Genomic DNA, 19,490 nt, shown 5'->3' on the forward strand with positions numbered 1-19,490 from the left:
AATGCAGGGGTAGGCAACCCAGAACGTTGAAAGAGCCATTTTGGACCCAAATAACACAACACTGTCACACGCCATTCATACAAAACTTGCGGGCCACACTAACGTTAAACTTTCATATTAAGGTGGGGGCCGCAAAATAACGTCTTGTCTGAGACCCCTGCTTTAAATGTAAAGAACCTGAACTATATAAACCTGTTCGTTTACCAATAACATGCACTAAACGTTGCACAATTGAACGCAAATTAAAAATCCTGAAACATGTGTTCATTCGTCCGACAATGTCTGTCGGTCACGCAGGGTGGTGTGCAGTGGGCAGGGCGGCAAAAACTGCGTCAGTGGCCGACGACCCTCCCCCCTCCTTCGCCATCATCCTGTTTCTGCAGAGTCACTCCCCCGTGCGCTCATCAATAAAGTTGTATTAGCCCATGGCTAATCGCATTGTGAGATCGAGGGACAAAGCCGGGCAGTCAGACTTTGTTTGCATCATCAATCAGTGTGTGTGTGTGTGTGTGTGTGTGTGTGTAGTGTTTCCATGCGTGCATGTGTCGAGGCAGGAAGGAGGGGTGTATCCTGCAGGGAGCTTTTCCCTCCCTTAGTGACCAAGTGCACACACAGCCACAGCCGTGACTTCACTGCAGTAGCAATTTAGCCTCTCGGTTCTTAGTGAGCCAGACACACTAACCTGTCTGTCCCCTCCTCTTTTCTCTCTCTCTCTCTGTTTCTCTCGCCCTCTCTGCAAAGCAAGCTTCCCTACTCTCCTCCTCATCACTCTGCCACTCCCGCAGCATTGATCTCTGCTTGATCGGGACACTGGCCTGCATCTTACCCACTGATTCTGCATGACTGTCACAAAGGTAAGAGAATCTGTGAGGCTTATTATGCTATATTTGGGCTGGAGGTGTGTGTCTATGCAATAGTAGTAGACAAGATGTCAAGTGGAGAGTGTTCTAAGGATGGGGCTGCCCATGAACGCATGTTTATACAGTGTGGAAGTCATGATGACTCTAAGTCTATGCTTCATTCCATGAACAGATTTGTTCAGTCTCACTTTTTGAATGTAATCTTGCAGCCGCATTACCCTGCAAAGTCGGGGGTTTGGGTTCCGATAGGGGTACTACGTGGTGGGAAGTTATCAGTCGCACCGCGGTGCAGGCATCAACAAGTGTGTGTAGAGTCCCGAGCTGATCTGATAGCTTGTGTGTGCACCCATGCCTAAGACTGCAGCAGCAGGTTGAATCCTCTTAAGCAATTAGCAGGGAATGACGGAATAAAGAAAAAAAAAAAAAAGACAGGAAATGAGAACAACTATCCCCATGAGGGGAATTAACCTGGACTGAAATAGACAACCCAATGTGGAGAGGCAGGACGACGGCCTATTTGGTCGTACAAAAGTACCTCGGTTTTTGTTAGTAATTCGTTCCAAAAGGTCTGATGCATGAAAATCAAAGCAATTTTTTTTTTCCAAAAGAAAACAATGTAAATTAATTAGTCCGTTCCAGACACCCAGATGTATTAAAAGGAGGACTTGTGATGAAGTTTCTGATTTATAAATGTTACAATGGTCCCCTCCAAGGTTTATCATAGTTATCCCATTGGGTTGAGTTTTCTCTTGCCCTGATGCGGGATCTGAGCCGAGGATATCGTTGTGGCTTTTGCAGCCCTTTGAGACACTCGTGATTTAGGGCTACCGTATATCCTTGAATAGCCGCCGTGCATGTAATATGCGCCTGCCTTGAATTACTGCCGGGTCAAACTCGCTCCCCAAATTTATTAGCGCATGCTTATTACTTTTACTGCCGGGTCAAATTTGTGACGTCACGAATAACGCTTCCCTTGTTGTCATTTCCAAAATGCCAGAGGAATTTTTTTTTTGCTTTTTCTTTGTGTAAACCAGGGGTCTTGTTCCACTGCCATACAGATCACACTGATGGTTGTGATATAAAACAACTTTAACACTCTTACTAATATGCGCCACACTCTGTGAACCCACACCAAACACATTTCTGGAGAACATTGGCTCTGTAACACATTATAAACGCAACATAAGAATTACCCAGAATTCCAATGCATCCGTGACTCTTGGCTATATTATAACCCCCCCCTCTCCGTCCGTCGGTTGAGGTGGGCGGGGTTGGGTGCGCGTGTATAATATAGCCAAGAGTCATGGATGCATTTGGGTTCTGGGTAATTCTTACGTTGCGTTTATAATGTGTTACAGAGCCAGTGTTCTCCAGAAATGTGTTTGGTGTGGGTTCACGGAGCGTGGCGCATATTAGTAAGAGTGTTAAAGTTGTTTTATACACCAACTATCAGTGTAAACGGTATAGCTGTTGACCAAGTATGTGTTGCAAACTCTTATGAGAAGCAGCGATTTGCATGCGTCCGGCCGGCACGCAGGTAGCATGGTGTAAAGGTGGTCCCCAACCACCGGGTCGCGGCCGAAGAATAATTATTATTATTTTTATTTTTATTTTTTTTTAAACACACTTAATTTTTCACTGCATGCCATTGGTAAGCGCAGGGGTGAGAAGAGGTTTTAAAATAATTAGCGCCTGCTTACTTTTACCGCATGCCTTGAATAAGCGCAGGCGTGAGAAGAGGTTTTAAATCAATTAGCGCCCCGGCGGCTATTCAAGGAAATACGGTATATAAGTAAACATTGATTGATTGATTGATTGAATATTGGATACTTGCGTTAAAACAACGCCAAAGTGACAAATCAAGGTAGTTTTGAGGCAACAGGACCCCGAGATGCAGCAGACAAGAGACAGATGGTGAGTAAAAATGTCATTCTTTAGCAAAAAAAAGCGCACTCACAAGTAAGTGGAAAACACCCGCCTCGGAAAAAGGTAAAAAAAACAAACGGGATTGCGCAAGAGTCGCAACATCACTTGTCCAGGAAGCAAAGCAATACGCATTGGCAGAGCAGAGAAGTGCAAATGACAGTCAAGCGTACAAAATAGGAGACTGATTGGCAACCGGGTGCAGGTGTGTCTCGGTTGCCAATCAGGCAGCAGGTGTGGACACCTGTGCTAAAGGAACTAAACAAATAAAACACAGAGAAAAAACAAACATGAGTAGAAAGCACTCATCAGGGCATGGCGGTTCATGTATATTATATATTTTGTGCAGAAAAATGGGGAAATACATATCATAGCAACATAATGCCTTTATTTCTATCACAGAAAAGAGCAATTCGTATCATTTTTAAAGCAGGATATAGAGACCACACAAATTCACTCTTCATTAGGTCAGGATTACCAAAACTCAAAGACATTGTAGAATAATTACTCTATCAATGATGTTCAAAGCAAGAAATAAAGTCCTTCCGAAAGACCTACAAAAGTCATTTGTGTTCACTTCTGAAGATGAGAACCACAGAAGGCCGTATGAATTTAAACATCCAAGAGTGCAAACAAATGGGTGTCAAACTCTGGCCCGCGGGCCAAATCTGGCCTGCCGTGTAATTTAATTTGGCCCTTGAGGCAATACCAATTTAGCATTACAGCTGGCCCGCCGGTATTATACAGCGTCGGTGCCGCTGTAACACCGCATTCACCGCTAATACTCATACTTGTCAACCCTCCTAATTCTCCCGGTAGACTCCCGAAGTTCAGTGCCCCTCCCGAAAATCTCCCGGGGGCCCAATCCTCCCAAATTTCTACCAATTTCCACCTGGACAACTATATTGGGGGTGTGCATTTAAGGCACTGCCTTTAGCGTTCTCTACAACCTGTCGTCACGTCCGCTTTTCCTCCATACTAACAGTGTGTCACATAATATTTGTGGCTTCTACACACGCACAAGTGAATGCAAGTCATTCTTGGTCAACAGCCATACAGGTCACACTGAGGGTGGCCGTATAAACAACTTTAGTACTGTTACAAATATGCGCCACACTGTGAACCCACACCAAACAAGAATGACAAACACATTTCGGGTGAACATCCGCACCGTAACACAACAGAACAAATACCCAGAAACCCTTGCAGCACTAACTCTTCCGGGAAACTTCCAACAAACTGACCAATAATTAACGTTTTATACATGCATTTTCTCTTGCTACTTAAAGGCTTGAATGTTTGGTTCATTCATTATTATTTTATTTTCAAATGTACTATTAGCCTGTGGAAAAAAATTTGATATTTACCTCAAACGATTGCAAATAGAAAAAAAGACATAACATTTTTATTAAATTTTTATTTGATATGCCATTGATATTCTTTTAATTATTATTATTATTATTTGAAACTGGAGTTTGCATGTCACTAAAGTTATCTAAGCCTTGCTTGTTCAATATTTAATGCAAAACTTGTTTGGGTCCCTATTAAAAGGTTAATTTGTTCAACCTTGGCCCGCGGCTTTGTTCAGTTTAAAATTTTGGCCCACTCTGTATTTGAGTTTGACACCCCTGCTCTAAACAAAGACTTAAAAAAGCTGTAAGAATATCTTTGAATTTAAAAAGTTATAAAAATAGAAAAATGGAATTATATCAAACTGAATTTTGATTTAGATTGGACGTGCCATTGTGAAAATGCTTAAAGGAAATTTGAAAAGTATCTTGGAGTTCGGGTGTTAGTGGAGGGAACAGTTATAAAGTCATCTAAAATTAATTTGTGTTAAAAAGGGGGCAGATAAATATAAGAATATTATTCTTCCATCTGCTCCTTTCTGATCATGGAAATGTATAAGAAACAAAAAAACAATGAAAGTGTCAGTTGTACGTGGCTTGAATACATGCATTTTCATGAAAGGAATAAAAATAAATGATGATTATGATGATGATGATGATGTATTTTGGCGTGAGCTTGCACGCAATTTTGGACGCCTCTGTTGTCGGGGCTTTGCGGTCTGGCTTCACTGTGATGTCCCCACCAGGTGGAAGTATTTTCGATCGTGTATTGAAAAAAAACATTGCGGCAACGACGTCGATACATATATTTAAAAACGGTGTACTTTTGCAAAAGATAAGTACTTTTGGGGATTGGCTTCATTTGCAATCTGGAAAGATTTTGCAGATCCATCCATCCATCCATCCATCCATCATCTTCCGCTTATCCAAGGTCGGGTCGCGGGGGCAGCAGCCTAAGCAGGGAAGCCCAGACTTCCCTATCTCCAGCCACTTCGTCTAGCTCTTCCCGGGGGATCCCGAGGCGTTCCCAGATTTTGCAGAATGATTCAAAAACAGGTCGTAAAAGGGTATTTGGAGCTAAATTTACAACAAATTGACACCAAAACATATCAAATATGTGCTATCTGGACCACAAAGTCATCATAAAATCACTATTGGGTCCCTTTTAACACAAAAATTAAAGTTAAAGTCCCAACAATTGTCTCACACACACACTAGGTGTGCAGAAATCTGTCCTCTGTATTTGACCTATCCCCATGTTCACCCCCTGGGAGGAGAGGGGAGCAGTGAGCAGCAGCGTGCACCGCGCTTGGTAATCAATTGGTGATTCAACCCCCAATTCCCACCCTTGATGCTGAGTGCCAAGCAGGGAGGCAATGGTTCCCATTTTTTCCTAGTCTTTGGTATAACTCACAACCTCCCAGTCTCAGGGCGGACACTCTTACCACAAGGCCACTGTTATTGATTACTTTGCAGCTGTATTCAATTAAAAACAGCACAGAAGTCAACAACAGAAGGGAATCTTGGTTTGGGTAAGGAAGGCCGGCAGGTGTGGCCGTGCAAAAGTACGTTGGTCAACAACATCCCCTGTGACACCTTGAGAGTTTGAGTTGACATCTTGCACTCTGGCGCTCTCATTCGGTGGACCAAGGTTCAACCCCTGGGACCAATGGACAGATTCTATTTTGGCACTGGATTCTGCGGAACGATATACGAACTGTTTGTTACGTGAAATGGTTGAACTCACAATAAAGGCGCCATACAAAAATTGGGCCAAATTATGTCAAGAATTTTAACTCGAAAACCACATCGTTCCAAAAGCAAACTACGATTGTATTTCGTTCATGCCAATGTTTCCCATAGATTCATTAGTTTAGTCTTTATTTGAAGGGACAATGCACGGAAACATTAAGCTCAAAGACAGATATGTTCTGTACCAGATTATAGCTAAATAGCTAGTTTCCATCTGCAGTCCCTTGGCTACCTAAATTAAAGGGATACAAAAATCATGCAATAAAATTATGACAATAAAATCATACCAAAGCCATCCATCCATCCATCCATCCATCTTCTTCCGCTTATCCGAGGTCGGGTCGCGGGGGCAACAGCCTAAGCAGGGAAACCCGGACTTCCCTCTCCCCAGCCACTTCGTCTAGCTCTTCCCGGGGGATCCCGAGGCGCTCCCAGGCCAGCCGGGAGACATAGTCTTCCCAACGTGTCCTGGGTCTTCCCCGTGGCCTCCTACCGGTTGGACGTGCCCTAAACATTCGGGTGGCATCCTGACCAGATGCTCGAACCACCTCATCTGGCTCCTCTCGTTGTGAAGGAGCAGCGGCTTTACTTTGAGTTCCTCCCGGATGGCAGAGCTTCTCACCCTATCTCTAAGGGAGAGCCCCGCCACACGGCGGAGGAAACTCATTTCGGCCGTTTGTACCCGTGATCTTATCCTTTCGGTCATGACCCAAAGCTCATGACCATAGGTGAGGATGGGAACGTAGATCGACCGGTAAATTGAGAGCTTTGCCTTCCGGCTCAGCTCCTTCTTCACCACAACGGATCGGTACAACGTCCGCATTACTGAAGACGCCGCACCGATCCGCCTGTCGATCTCACGATCCACTCTTCCCCCACTCGTGAACAAGACTCCTAGGTACTTGAACTCCTCCACTTGGGGCAGGGTCTCCTCCCCAACCCGGAGATGGCATTGCACCCTTTTCCGGGCGAGAACCATGGACTCGGACTTGGAGGTGCTAATTCTCATTCCGGTCGCTTCACACTCGGCTGCAAACCGATCCAGTGAGATCTTCAGCTCTCATACCAAAGCATGTAATCGAATTAAGAAAATTCATAAAATACCCTTTCATGTACACATACTTAATATAGAATACAAACCACACCTAATTTACATCATACAAAGACAATACATGTTCTTGTTCACATCTGTCACCATTTGTACAAACAACCATGATTTTAACAGACACACCTCATATTTTACAACAAAAATGCTCTCATGGATAAATATAATACACATTAAGTTGATCTGTCAAACATAGTGCCCACCTTATTGACTGTGTGAGCATCTTTGATTGCTCCAAAGCCACTTTTTAACTTTGATTGTGAATGAAAAGTAATCTTTCAGACTTTTCAAGTTTGTTGTGAGGTCGTTCCATTCCTTTATGGCTTTATATGAAAAGGCTGATTGTGCAAAAGATATTTTACGTCTGAGTACGCTTCACCGCCCCCTGGTGGAGGCTTGTGTGTTTCTAGTTATCACAGCAGATGTAAACTAGACAAAGTGCTTAAGTAGCGCTGGTGCAGTGTTATTTAAGATTCACTTGTGGTGGCCCGCCACAAGTAAATAAAAGCTAGTACCAGTAGTCAGACTAACCTATAGTAGTACAAAGTAAGCTGCCAATATTTGTTTTCACAGAGTTTGGTGGCTTTTTGCATTTTTTGGTTCAAATCTAATTAGTACAAGTTTGAAATGATCGCAGTGCTAATTTATTTTAGCCTGTCAATGAGCTCGTCAATTGTATGTTAGCATTAAGCTAGCAGTAAAAATGCCCCCATTTACCCTGTATTGTTGCATTCCTTTTTTTTCCCAGTTTATACCAAGGTAATTTAACACGATTCCTACATGTGTGTGAACTTCATGTATGACAACTTATGAGAACTTTGTTAAAAATACATGCAGTAAAGCCAATTATGCAAATGACACGATTATGCCTTTTTGACCACGCCTTCCCAGTGGGAGAGTGGCCGTGCGCAACCCGAGGGTCCTTGGTTCAATCCTCACCTAGTACCAACCTCGTCAAGTCCGTTGTGTCCTTGAGCAAGACACTTCACCCTGGTTAGCGCCTTGCATGGCAGCTCCCCCCATCAGTGTGTGAATGTGTGTGTGAATGGGTAAATATGGAAGTAGTGTCAAAGTGCTTTGAGTACCTTGAAGGTAGAAAAGCGCTATACAAGTACAATCCATTTATCATTTAAAGATCATACTTGCCAACCTTCCCGATTTTCCCGGGAGACTCCCGAATTTCAGTGCCCCTCCCGAAAGTCTCCCGGGGCAACCATTCTCCCGAATTTCTCCCGATTTCCACAACAACAATATTGGGGGCGTGCCTAAAAGGCACTGCCTTTAGTGTCCTCCCTCACCTTAAAAGGAGACTATTATATATATCTCCGTTATTCATAGGTTTATCTATAACCTATAAAATAGGCAGCCACGGAGTTATTTCTCAGCGTGTGTTTATTCCAGCCGGCACATTAATACACTAACACACAACACCCGGATTCCCATCATGCATTGCTTCAAAACTACGGCAACTAGTAATGTCCAAAAACATAACGAAGACGAAGCAGAAAAACGAAGAAGAGACATGGCGGCGACGAGTAAGAAGAAGAAGTACGCTTGCAAGTTCTAAAATGATTGGAAAAAAATCATTTCAGTTGATCCAGGACAGCTCGAAGGCGAAGGGGTATGCTGCCTGCAAATTTTGTCGATCAGACTTCTCCATTGAACACGGCGGTTGAACGGATATACTCATTCATGAAAGGATTATATATATATATATATATATATATATATATACAGTGGTGCAAAAAAGTATTTAGTCAGCCACCGATTGTGCAAGTTCTCCCACTTAAAATGATAACAAAGGTCTGTAATTTTCATCATAGGTACACTTCAGCTGTGAGAGACAGAATGTGGAAAAAAAATCCAGGAATTCGCATTGTAGGAATTTTAAAGAATTTATTTGTAAATTATGGTGGAAAATAAGTATTTGGTCAACCATTCAAAGCTCTCACTGATGGAAGGAGGTTTTGGCTCAAAATCTCACGATACATGGCCCCATTCATTCTGTCCTTAACACGGATCAATCGTCCTGACCCCTTAGCAGAAAAACAGCCCCAAAGCATGATGTTTCCACCCCCATGCTTCACAGTAGGTATGGTGTTCTTGGGATGCAACTCAGTATTCTTCTTCCTCCAAACACGACAAGTTGAGTTTATACCAAAATGGATACATGGATGATACAGCAGAGGATTGGGAGAATGTCATGTGGTCAGATGAAACCAAATAAGAACTTTTTGGTTTCAGAATACTCAGTTGAGTCCCAAGAACACCACACCTACTGTAAAGCATTGGGGTGGGAACACCATGCTCTGGGGCCGTTTTTCTGCTAAGGGGACAGGACGATTGATCTATGTTAAGGAAAGAATGAATGGGGCCATGTATCGTGACATTTTGAGCCAAAACCTCCTTCCATCAGTGAGAGCTTTGAATGGTTGACCAAATACTTGTTTTCCACCATCATTTACAAAAAAAAATATTTAAAATTCCTACAGTGTGAATTCCTGGATTTTTTTCCCCCACATTCTGTCTCTCACAGCTGAAGTGTACCTATGATGAAAATTACAGACCTCTGTCATCATTTTACGTGGGAGAACTTGCACAATCGGTGGCTGACTAAATACTTTTTTGCCCCACTATATATATATATATATATATATATACATACATACATTTTCTACCGCTTGTCTCTTTTGGGGTCACCGGAGCCTATCTCAGTTGCATTCGGGCGGAAGGCGGAATATACTTGAAAATATATACAGCCCCCATCCCCCATCCCCCAAATTCGGAGGTTTCGAGGTTGGCAAGTATGCCACAGATAGATTGCCGTTCTGTGGGAAACACTGTGTACCATACCTGCAAGGTGCACAAAAAAGTTACCCCTTATCCTCAAAATTATATTTTCTTTTTTTTTTTTTTTTTTCTGTCTCAAACAGAGAGGCACACAGACACTACTCTCAAACTACAAATCATCTTCCTGTATGTGAATGTGTGGGAGGTGTGAGTACTGCCGCGTGGGCTCTTCACTACGACAACTGCAAACAAAAAAAAAAAAAAAAATTGTACACTTTACTAGAAAGACTCTGGAAAACAAAACCTGCAGGCCCAGCAAAGATATTAAGTGTGCTTGTATATTTTTGCAATATGAGAATGCAATATATTAATATTCAGATTAAAAAAAAGACCTGAATGTTGTGCAAATGTGGATTAAGTGTGTGTGTGTGTGTGTGTGTGTGTGTGTGTGTGCGTGTGTGTGTGTGTGTGTGTGTGTGTGGGAGGAGCAGGCAGAGATTGGAAAAGGCTGTTTTCAAAGCTCTGCCTGCCAACAGCAGAGAAGTCACCTTGAGAAGGATGCAGGACAAGAAGTAGCGTGCTGACAGTGCTGAATGTCCCTCCATCCCTCTGCACACACGCACAATACTCTAGACAGGCTCTTTTTTTTTTTTTGCTGTGTTAGCTTCTACAGCACATTGATAGCTCCTCGAGAATGACACTAATCACTTTCTGTAACTGTTTAGTATGTGCAAGGGGTTTGTTTTTTTTATGGCCAGTGCTCTAATTTGCACTCAACCTTGGAGGACAATGAAAATTGACATGTTAAAGTTAAAGTACCAATGATCGTCACACACACACTGGGTGTGGTGAAATTTGTCTTCTGCATTCGACCCATCCCCTTGTCCACCCCCTGGGAGGTGAGGGGAGCAGTGGGCAGCAGCGGTGGCCACGCCCGGGAATCATTTTTGGTGAAATAACTCCAATTCCAGCCCTTGATGCTGAGTGTCAAGCAGGGAGGTAACGGGTCCCGTTTTTATAGTCTTTTGTATGACTCGGCCGGGGTTTGAACTCACAACCTACAGATCACAGGGCGGACACTCTAACCACTATGCCCATTATTGTTTTGATCTGCTAGTGATATAATACCAGCTGCTTTAGTGGTTTGGAATGTTGTTAGACAAGCCTGGAATTAGTGACGGGAACCTCGATTCATTCTGGCAACTCGCTATGTGAAGTGAATTATATTTATATAGCGCTTTTCTCTTTTTCAAAGCGCTTTTACAAACCCCGTTTCCACATGAGTTGGGAAATTGTGTTGGATGTAAATATAAACGGAATACAATTATGTGCAAATCATTTTCAACCCATATTCAGTTGAATATGCTACAAAGCCAACATATTTGATGTTAAAACTGATAAACATTTTTTTTTTGTGTGCAAAAAAATCGTTAACTTTAGAATTTGATGCCAGCAACACGTGACAAAGAAGTTGGGGAAGGTGGCAATAAATACTGATAAAGTTGAGGAATGCTCATCAAACACTTATATGGAACATCCCACAGGTGTACAGGCTAATTGGGAACAGGTGGGTCGCATGATTGGGTATAAAAGCAGCTTCCATGAAATGCTCAGTAATTCACAAACAAGGATGGGGCGAGGGTCACCACTCTGTAAGCAAATTGTGGAACAGTTTTAGAACAACATTTCTCAACGAGCTATTGCAAGGAATTTAGGGATTTTACCATCTACAGTCCGTAAAATCATCAAAAGGTTCAGAGAATCTGGAGAAATCACTGCACGTAAGCGATGATATTACAGACCTTTGATCCCTCAAGCGGTATTGCACCCAAAACCAATATCAGTGTGTAAAGGATATCACCACATGGGCTCAGGAACACTTCAGAAAACCACTGTCAGTAACTACAGTTGGTCGCTACATCTGTAAGTGTAAGTTAAAACTCTACTATGCAAGGCCAAACCCATTTAGCAACAGCACCCAGAAATGTCGCCCGCTTCCCCGGGCCAGAGCTCATCTAAGATGGACTGATGCAAAGGGGAAAAGTGTCCTGTGGAGTCCACATTTCCAATTATATTTGGAAACTTTGCACGTGGTGTCCTCCGGAACAAAGAGGAAAATAACCATTCGGATTGTTATAGGCGCAAAGTTCAAAAGCCAGCATCTGTGATGGTATGGGGGTGTATTTTTGCCCAAGGCATGGGTAACTTACACATATGTGAAGGCACCATTAATGCTGAAAGGTCCATACAGGTTTTGGAGCAACATATGTTGTCATCCAAGCAACGTTATCATGGACGCCCCTGCTTATTTCAGCAAGACAAGTGTTACAACAGCGTGGCTTTGTAAAAAAAGACTGCGGGTACTTTCCTGGCCTGCCTGCAGTCCAGACCTGTCTCCCATCAAAAATGTGTGGCGCATTATGAAGCGTAAAATACGACAGCGGAGACCCCGGACTGTTGAACGACTGAAGCTCTACATAAAACAAGAATGAGAAAAATTTCCACTTTCAAAGCTTCAACAATTAGTTTCCTCAGTTCCCAAACGTTTATTGGGTGTCGTTAAAAGAAAAGGTGATGTAACACAGTGGTGAACATGTCCTTTCCCAACTACTTTGGCACGTGTTGCAGCCATGAAATTCTAAGTTAGTTATAATTTGTTAAAAAATATAAAGTTTGTGAGTTTGAACTTCAAATATCTTGTGTTTGTTGTGCATTCAACTGAATATGGGTTGAAAAGGATTTGCAAATCATTGTATTCCATTTATATTTACACCTATCACAATTTCCCAACTCATATGGAAACGGGGTTTGTACATAGTGAAACCCCAATATCTAAGTTTAATCTAAACCAGTGTGGGTGGCACTGAGAGCAGGTGGGTAAAGTGTCTTGCCCAACGAAGAACACAACGGCAGTTACTAGGATGGCGGAACCGGGGATCGAACCTGGAATCCTCAAGTTGCTGGCACGGCCACTCTACCAACCAAGCTATACCGCCGCTAAATCTTGTGAGGCACTACCAAAGTGAGTCGTGTACTCGATTCAGTTGTAACGTGCATGTGCAGGATAACGCAGATGGGGCTTATAGCTTCAAGAGTGACGGTTTCACAATTAGTGCCTGGTTTCATTTTCTTTATTTGGGGCTGAGTAAAGCTATGTCTACATTAAGCCGGATAACTTCCTAAACAAATAATTATTTAGCCTAAGCATTGTTTCAGCCACGCTAAACCAGCGTTTTAAGGTTCCTCTTCTCGGACAAATTTTTACACGGTGCAGTGTATTTCTTGAATCCGCGAAAGGGAAAAAGGGAAAGGTGTGCCTGGATTGCCAATCAGGATCAGGTGAAGAAGACAGTGCTTATGCCAGAGTGGAGGAGCCAGACAAGAAATGGAACTAAAAGAAATTGGAAATAAACACAGAAATATGGAAATAGACTAAATAAAATGGAATTTGCAGTATAGTGTTTTAATTCTAATAAAACATTATTTCGATAACTGGAGATGTGCATTCCTACAGTGAGTTCTGTTTTCACTATTTATTTGTCAAGATCGGTGGTCTGGATTATGTTTTTGTTATTTTTTGTTAGTTTTGGGCTGTTTTAGTTCCTGTATGCGCTCCCTGGTTTGTTTACTTACCATGGCGACTTATTAGTTTCACCTGCCTCTGGTGTTTGGGACACGCACCTGCTCTAATCAAGAAGACCATTATTTAAGCCTGTCTTTGCCAGTCAGGCGCCATTACTTAATTCATGCTGCTCGTTCCATGTCTGATTCCACATTTATGCTAGTTGATCTATGCCATAGTTTTGTTCGTTGTTTCATGTCCTAAGTTTTTGCCTTAGCTTCCATTTTTTTTTCTGTTTTTTGGGAAATAAATATGTTCCTACCTTCATGCCTTGTCCGGAATAGTCTGATTGCTTCCCGGGAGAACAAACCTCGCAGTAAGCTGCAAGGTTTTATGACAGTCTTGAATATTCAAACAGGTCGTTTGGGGTTTTTAATGCAATTGTAGTTTGCTTTTCCGAGGTCAGGGGTTGGGAGGAGGTGATATTATTTTACTTATATTCCTTTTGGTAATTTATTTTTTATTCCTTTGTATTTTTTGTTGGTTGGGAAGACAAAAACAAGTGTCTGTTTTGTCAGTACCTGTGTTATGATTTCCCTATCAATTGAATAAATAAATATTATAAAAAAGAAATAGGTCAGTGCACGTTTAAATCCCTGGCATTTGCTTTCAAACAAGGCAATACAGGGTGGAGTACGTCTGTGAGACAGGCAGGAACTTAAGCTCTTTAGCCTTTTAAGACGGACACTTTGGTCAACTTTCTTTGGGCCTTGAGATTTATCCATTGCTATCGCTACAACACACAGTGTGGGAAATCATCATTCAACAGCTTGATCAGGCCAACAGATTAAGGATTTTAGTGTCAGACGTACTCATGCCGAAGAAAAATACTATGAAGTATATGACAACTAAAATTGAACGCTGTGTTTTGCAGTGTTCCCCCCACTAGTGGGCCATTTGTGACATCACAGATTGATGGATGTACTAATGTGGGCATTTCTAGCACCTTCTCTCTACTCTGCCTTTAACTCTGCAGAGTTATTCCATGCTCTGCTATCTTCTGTGATGTCACTAAAATAATGACTTCTGTGTTTATTTGTCTGTAACATTTTTTGACAACATGGACCTGCATGTGCAAGTCGGATAAGGCACTAAACTCTATATATATATATATATATATATATATATATATATATATACAAACCCTGTTTCCATATGAGTTGGAAAATTGTGTTAAATGTATATATAAACTGGATACAATGAATTGCCAATCATTTTCAACCCATATTCAGTTGAATATGCTACAAAGACAAGATATTTGATGTTCAAACTGATAAACATTTTTTTTGTGTGCAAATAATCATTAACTTTAGAATTTGATGCCAGCAACACGTGACAAACAAGTTGGGAAAGGTGGGAATAAATATTGATAAAGATAAGGAATGCTTATCAAACACTTAATTGGGCCATCCCACAGGTGTGCAGGCTAATTGGGAACAGGTGGGTGCCATGATTGGGTATAAAAACAGCTTCCCAAAAAATGCTCAGTCTTTCACAAGAAAGGATGGGGCGAGGTACACCCCTTTGTTCACAACTGCGTGAGTAAATAGTCAAACAGTTTAAGAACAATGTTTCTCAAAGTGAAATTGCAAGAAATTTGGAGATTTCAACATCCACGGTCCATAATATCATCTAAAAGTTCAGAGAATCTGGAGAAATCACTCTGCGTAAGCGGCACTGTATCAAAAACCGACATCAATCTCTAAAGGATATCACCACATGGGCTCAGGAACACTTCAGAAAACCACTGTCACTAAATATAGTTGGTTGAAGCTCTACTATGCAAAGCAAAAGCCATTTATCAACAATATCCAGAAACGCCGCCGGTTTCTCTGGGCCTGAGATCATCAAAAATGGACTGATGCAAAGTGGAAAAGTGTTCTGTGGTCTGACGAGTCCACATTTAATTCCATCCAGACTATTATCGACGCAAAGTTCAAAAGCCATCATCTGTAATGATATGGGGGTGCATTAGTGCCCAAGGCATGGGTAACTTACACATCTGTGAAGCGACCATTAATGCTGAAAGGTACATACAATCAATCAATCAATGTTTATTTATATAGCCCCAAATCACAAATGTCTCAAAGGACTGCACAAATCATTACGACTACAACATCCTCGGAAGAACCCACAAAAGGGCAAGGAAAACTCACACCCAGTGGGCAGGGAGAATTCACATTCAGTGGGACGCCAGCAACAATGCTGACTATGAGAAACCTTGGAGAGGACCTCAGATGTGGGCAACCCCCCCCCCTCTAGGGGACCGAAAGCAATGGATGTCGAGCGGGTCTAACATGATACTGTGAAAGTTCAATCCATAGTGGCTCCAAGACAGCAGTGAGAGTCCCGTCCACAGGAAACCATCTCAAGCGGATCAGCAGCGTAGAGATGTCCCCAACCGATACAGGCGAGCGGTCCATCCTGGGTCCCGACGAGCGGTCCATCCTGGGTCTCGACTCTGGACAGTCAGTACTTCAATCATGGTCATCGGACCGGACCCCCTCCACAAGGGAGGGGGGGACATAGGAGAAAGAAAAGAAGCGGCAGATCAACTGGTCTAAAAAGGAGGTCTATTTAAAGGCTAGAGTATACAGATGAGTTTTAAGATGAGACTTAAATGCTTCTACTGAGGTAGCATCTCAAACTGTTACCGGGAGGGCATTCCAGAGTACTGGAGCCCGAACGGAAAACGCTCTATAGCCCGCAGACTTTTTTTGAGCTCTAGGAATCACTAATAAGCCGGAGTCTTTTGAACGCAGATTTCTTGCCGGGACATACGGTACAATACAATCGGCAAGATAGGCTGGAGCTAGACCGTGTAGTATTTTATACGTAAGTAGTAAAACCTTAAAGTCACATCTTAAGTGCACAGGAAGCCAGTGCAGGTGAGCCAGTACAGGCGTAATATGATCAAACTTTCTTGTTCTTGTCAAAAGTCTAGCAGCCGCATTTTGTACCAACTGTAATCTTTTAATGCTAGACATTGGGAGACCCGAAAATAATACGTTACAGTAATCGAGACGAGACGTAACAAACGCATGGATAATGATCTCGGCGTCTTTAGTGGACAAAATGGAGCGAATTTTAGCGATATTACGGAGATGAAAGAAGGCCGTTTTAGTAACGCTTTTAATGTGTGACTCAAAGGAGAGAGTTGGGTCGAAGATAATACCCAGATTTTTTACAGAGTCACCTTGTTTTATTATTTGGTTGTCAAATGTTAAAGTTGTATTATTAAATAGAGGTCGGTGTCTAGCAGGACCGATAATCAGCATTTCCGTTTTTTTGGCATTAAGTTGCAAAAAGTTAGCGGACATCCATTGTTTAATTTCATTAAGACACGCTTCCAACTGACTACAGTCCGGCGTGTTGGTCAGCTTTAGGGGCATGTAAAGTTGGGTGTCATCAGCATAACAGTGAAAGCTAATACCGTATTTGCGTATGACGTCACCTAGCGGCAGCATGTAGATGCTGAAGAGTACAGGGCCAAGGACCGAACCCTGGGGAACTCCACACGTTACCTTAACATAGTCCGAGGTCACACTGTTATAGGAGACGCACTGCATCCTATTAGTAAGATAGGAGTTAAACCATGACAGGGCTGAGTCTGAAATACCAATTCGTATTTTGATACGCTCTAATAAAATATTATGATCGACGGTATCGAAAGCAGCGCTAAGATCGAGGAGCAGCAACATACAGGTTTTGGAACAACACATGCTGCCATCTAATCCATCCATCCATCCATCCATCATCTTCCGCTTATCCGAGGTCGGGTCGCGGGGGCAGCAGCCTAAGCAGGGAAGCCCAGACTTCCCTATCTCCAGCCACTTCGTCTAGCTCTTCCCGGGGGATCCCGAGGCGTTCCCAGGCCAGCCGGGAGACATAGTCTTCCCAACGTGTCCTTGCTCTTCCCCGTGGCCTCCTACCAGCTGGACGTGCCCTAAACACCTCCCTAGGGAGGCGTTCGGGTGGCATCCTGACCAGATGCCCGAACCACCTCATCTGGCTCCTCTCGATGTGAAGGAGCAGCAGCTTTACTTTGAGTTCCTCCCGGATGGCAGAGCTTCTCACCCTATCTCTAAGGGAGAGCCCCGCCACCCGGCGGAGGAAACTAATTTCGGCCGCTTGTACCAGTGATCTTATCCTTTCGGTCATGACCCAAAGCTCATGACCATAGGTGAGGATAGGAACGTAGATCGACCGGTAAATTGAGAGCTTTGCCTTCCGGCTCAGCTCCTTCTTCACCACAACGGATCGATACAACGTCCGCATTACTGAAGACGCCGCACCGATCCGCCTGTCGATCTCACGATCCACTCTTCCCCCACTCGTGAACAAGACTCCTAGGTACTTGAACTCCTCCACTTGGGGCAGGGTCTCCTCCCCAACCCGGAGATGGCACTCCACCCTTTTCCGGGCGAGAACCATGGACTCGGACTTGGAGGTGCTGATTCTCATTCCGGTCGCTTCACACTCGGCTGCAAACCGATCCAGTGAGAGCTGAAGATCCCGGTCAGATGAAGCCATCAGGACTACATCATCTGCAAAAAGCAGAGACCTAATCCCGTGGCCACCAAACCCGATCCCCTCAACGCCTTGGCTGCGCCTAGAAATTCTGTCCATAAAAGTTATGAACAGAATCGGTGACAAAGGACAGCCTTGGCGTAGTCCAACCCTCACTGGAAACGTGTCCGACTTACTGCCAGCAATGCAGACCAAGCTCTGACACTGATCGTACAGGGAGCGGACTGCCACAATAAGACAGTCCGGTACCCCATACTCTCTGAGCACTCCCCACAGGACTCCCCGAGGGACACGGTCGAATGCCTTCTCCAAGTCCACAAAGCACATGTAGACTGGTTGGGCAAACTCCCATGCACCCTCAAGAACCCTGCCGAGAGTATAGAGCTGGTCCACAGTTCCACGACCAGGACGAAAACCAAACTGTTCCTCCATCCTGCCATCTAAGCGCCGTCTTTTTCACGGACGCCCCTGATTATTTCAGCAAGACAATGCCAAGCCATATTCAGAACGTGTTACAACAGCGTGGCTTCGTGAAAAAAGAGTATGGGTACTTTCCTGGCCCGCCTGCAGTCCAGACCCGTCTCCCATCGAGAATGTATGGCGCATTATGAAGCGTAAAATACGACAGCGGAGACCCCGGACTGTTGAACAACTAAAGCTCTACATAAAACAAAAATGGGAAATAATTCGGCTTTCAAAGCTTCACCAATTAGTTTCCTCAGTTCCCAAACGTTTATTGAGTGTTGTTAAAATAAATAGTGATGTAACACAGTGGTGAACATGCCCTTTCCCAACTACTTTGGCACGTGTTGCAGCCATGAAATTCTAAGTTAATTATTATTTGCAAAAAAATAAAATAAAGTTTATGAGTTTGAACGTCAAATATCTTGTCTTTGTAGTGCATTCAATTGAATATGGGTTGAAAAGGATTTGCAAGTCATTGTATTTCGTTTATATTTACATCCAACACAATTTCCCAACTCATATTGAAACAGGGTTTGTATATATATATATATATATATATATATATATATATATATATATATATATATATATATATATACACATATATATATATATATATATATATATATATATATATATATATGTATATATGTATATATATATACACATACATACATATATATATATATATATATATATATATATATATATATATATATATATATATATATATATATATATATATATATATATATATATATATACACACACACATGAAGATGAGGTAGATCCACTCAACTTGGTCATTTGAAAAGTAGTTTGTCTGCTGAAAAAGTGTATATTATTATTATAAATATCTTAGTATTTCACAATACGGATATTTAGTTGAAATGAAAACACAATTTTATACAAGATGTATAAGTAGAGGGTGCTCTCTCCATTGCACCTTCAATTTAGGGGTCCTTAGCCTGTAAAACGTTCAAGTTCCCCGATCTAGACCCGAAGGTGATATGTTGAGATTAGAATCATACTAGATTAGATCCCCTTTTAATGACATTGGTAACAGTGGAATTAAGTTAACAGTTTTAACATTT

At 42.5% G+C, this 19,490-nt stretch overlaps 1 protein-coding gene and 1 long non-coding RNA gene across 3 annotated transcripts in view; one reads left to right on the plus strand and one right to left on the minus strand.

Moving 5' to 3' along the window:
• Positions 1-595: 595 nt before the first annotated feature.
• The window catches only part of coro2ba (coronin, actin binding protein, 2Ba), a 158,077-nt gene continuing 139,182 nt past the window's right edge, over positions 596-19,490 (plus strand). For both annotated transcript variants that reach the window (XM_061887642.1, XM_061887641.1), the window contains exon 1: positions 596-854. Coding sequence is in view for 1 of the 2 variants with exons in the window: in XM_061887641.1 (XP_061743625.1) it covers positions 840-854 (15 nt within the window). In the remaining variant the exon portion in view is untranslated. The remainder of the gene's footprint in view (positions 855-19,490) is intronic.
• The window catches only part of LOC133543155 (uncharacterized), a 144,855-nt gene continuing 140,809 nt past the window's right edge, over positions 15,445-19,490 (minus strand). The window contains exon 4 of the long non-coding RNA XR_009804333.1: positions 15,445-15,876. This is a non-coding gene — a long non-coding RNA (uncharacterized LOC133543155). The remainder of the gene's footprint in view (positions 15,877-19,490) is intronic.

The sequence above is a fragment of the Nerophis ophidion genome, linkage group LG25 (assembly GCF_033978795.1).
Source record: "Nerophis ophidion isolate RoL-2023_Sa linkage group LG25, RoL_Noph_v1.0, whole genome shotgun sequence".
Lineage (NCBI taxonomy): Eukaryota > Metazoa > Chordata > Actinopteri > Syngnathiformes > Syngnathidae > Nerophis > Nerophis ophidion.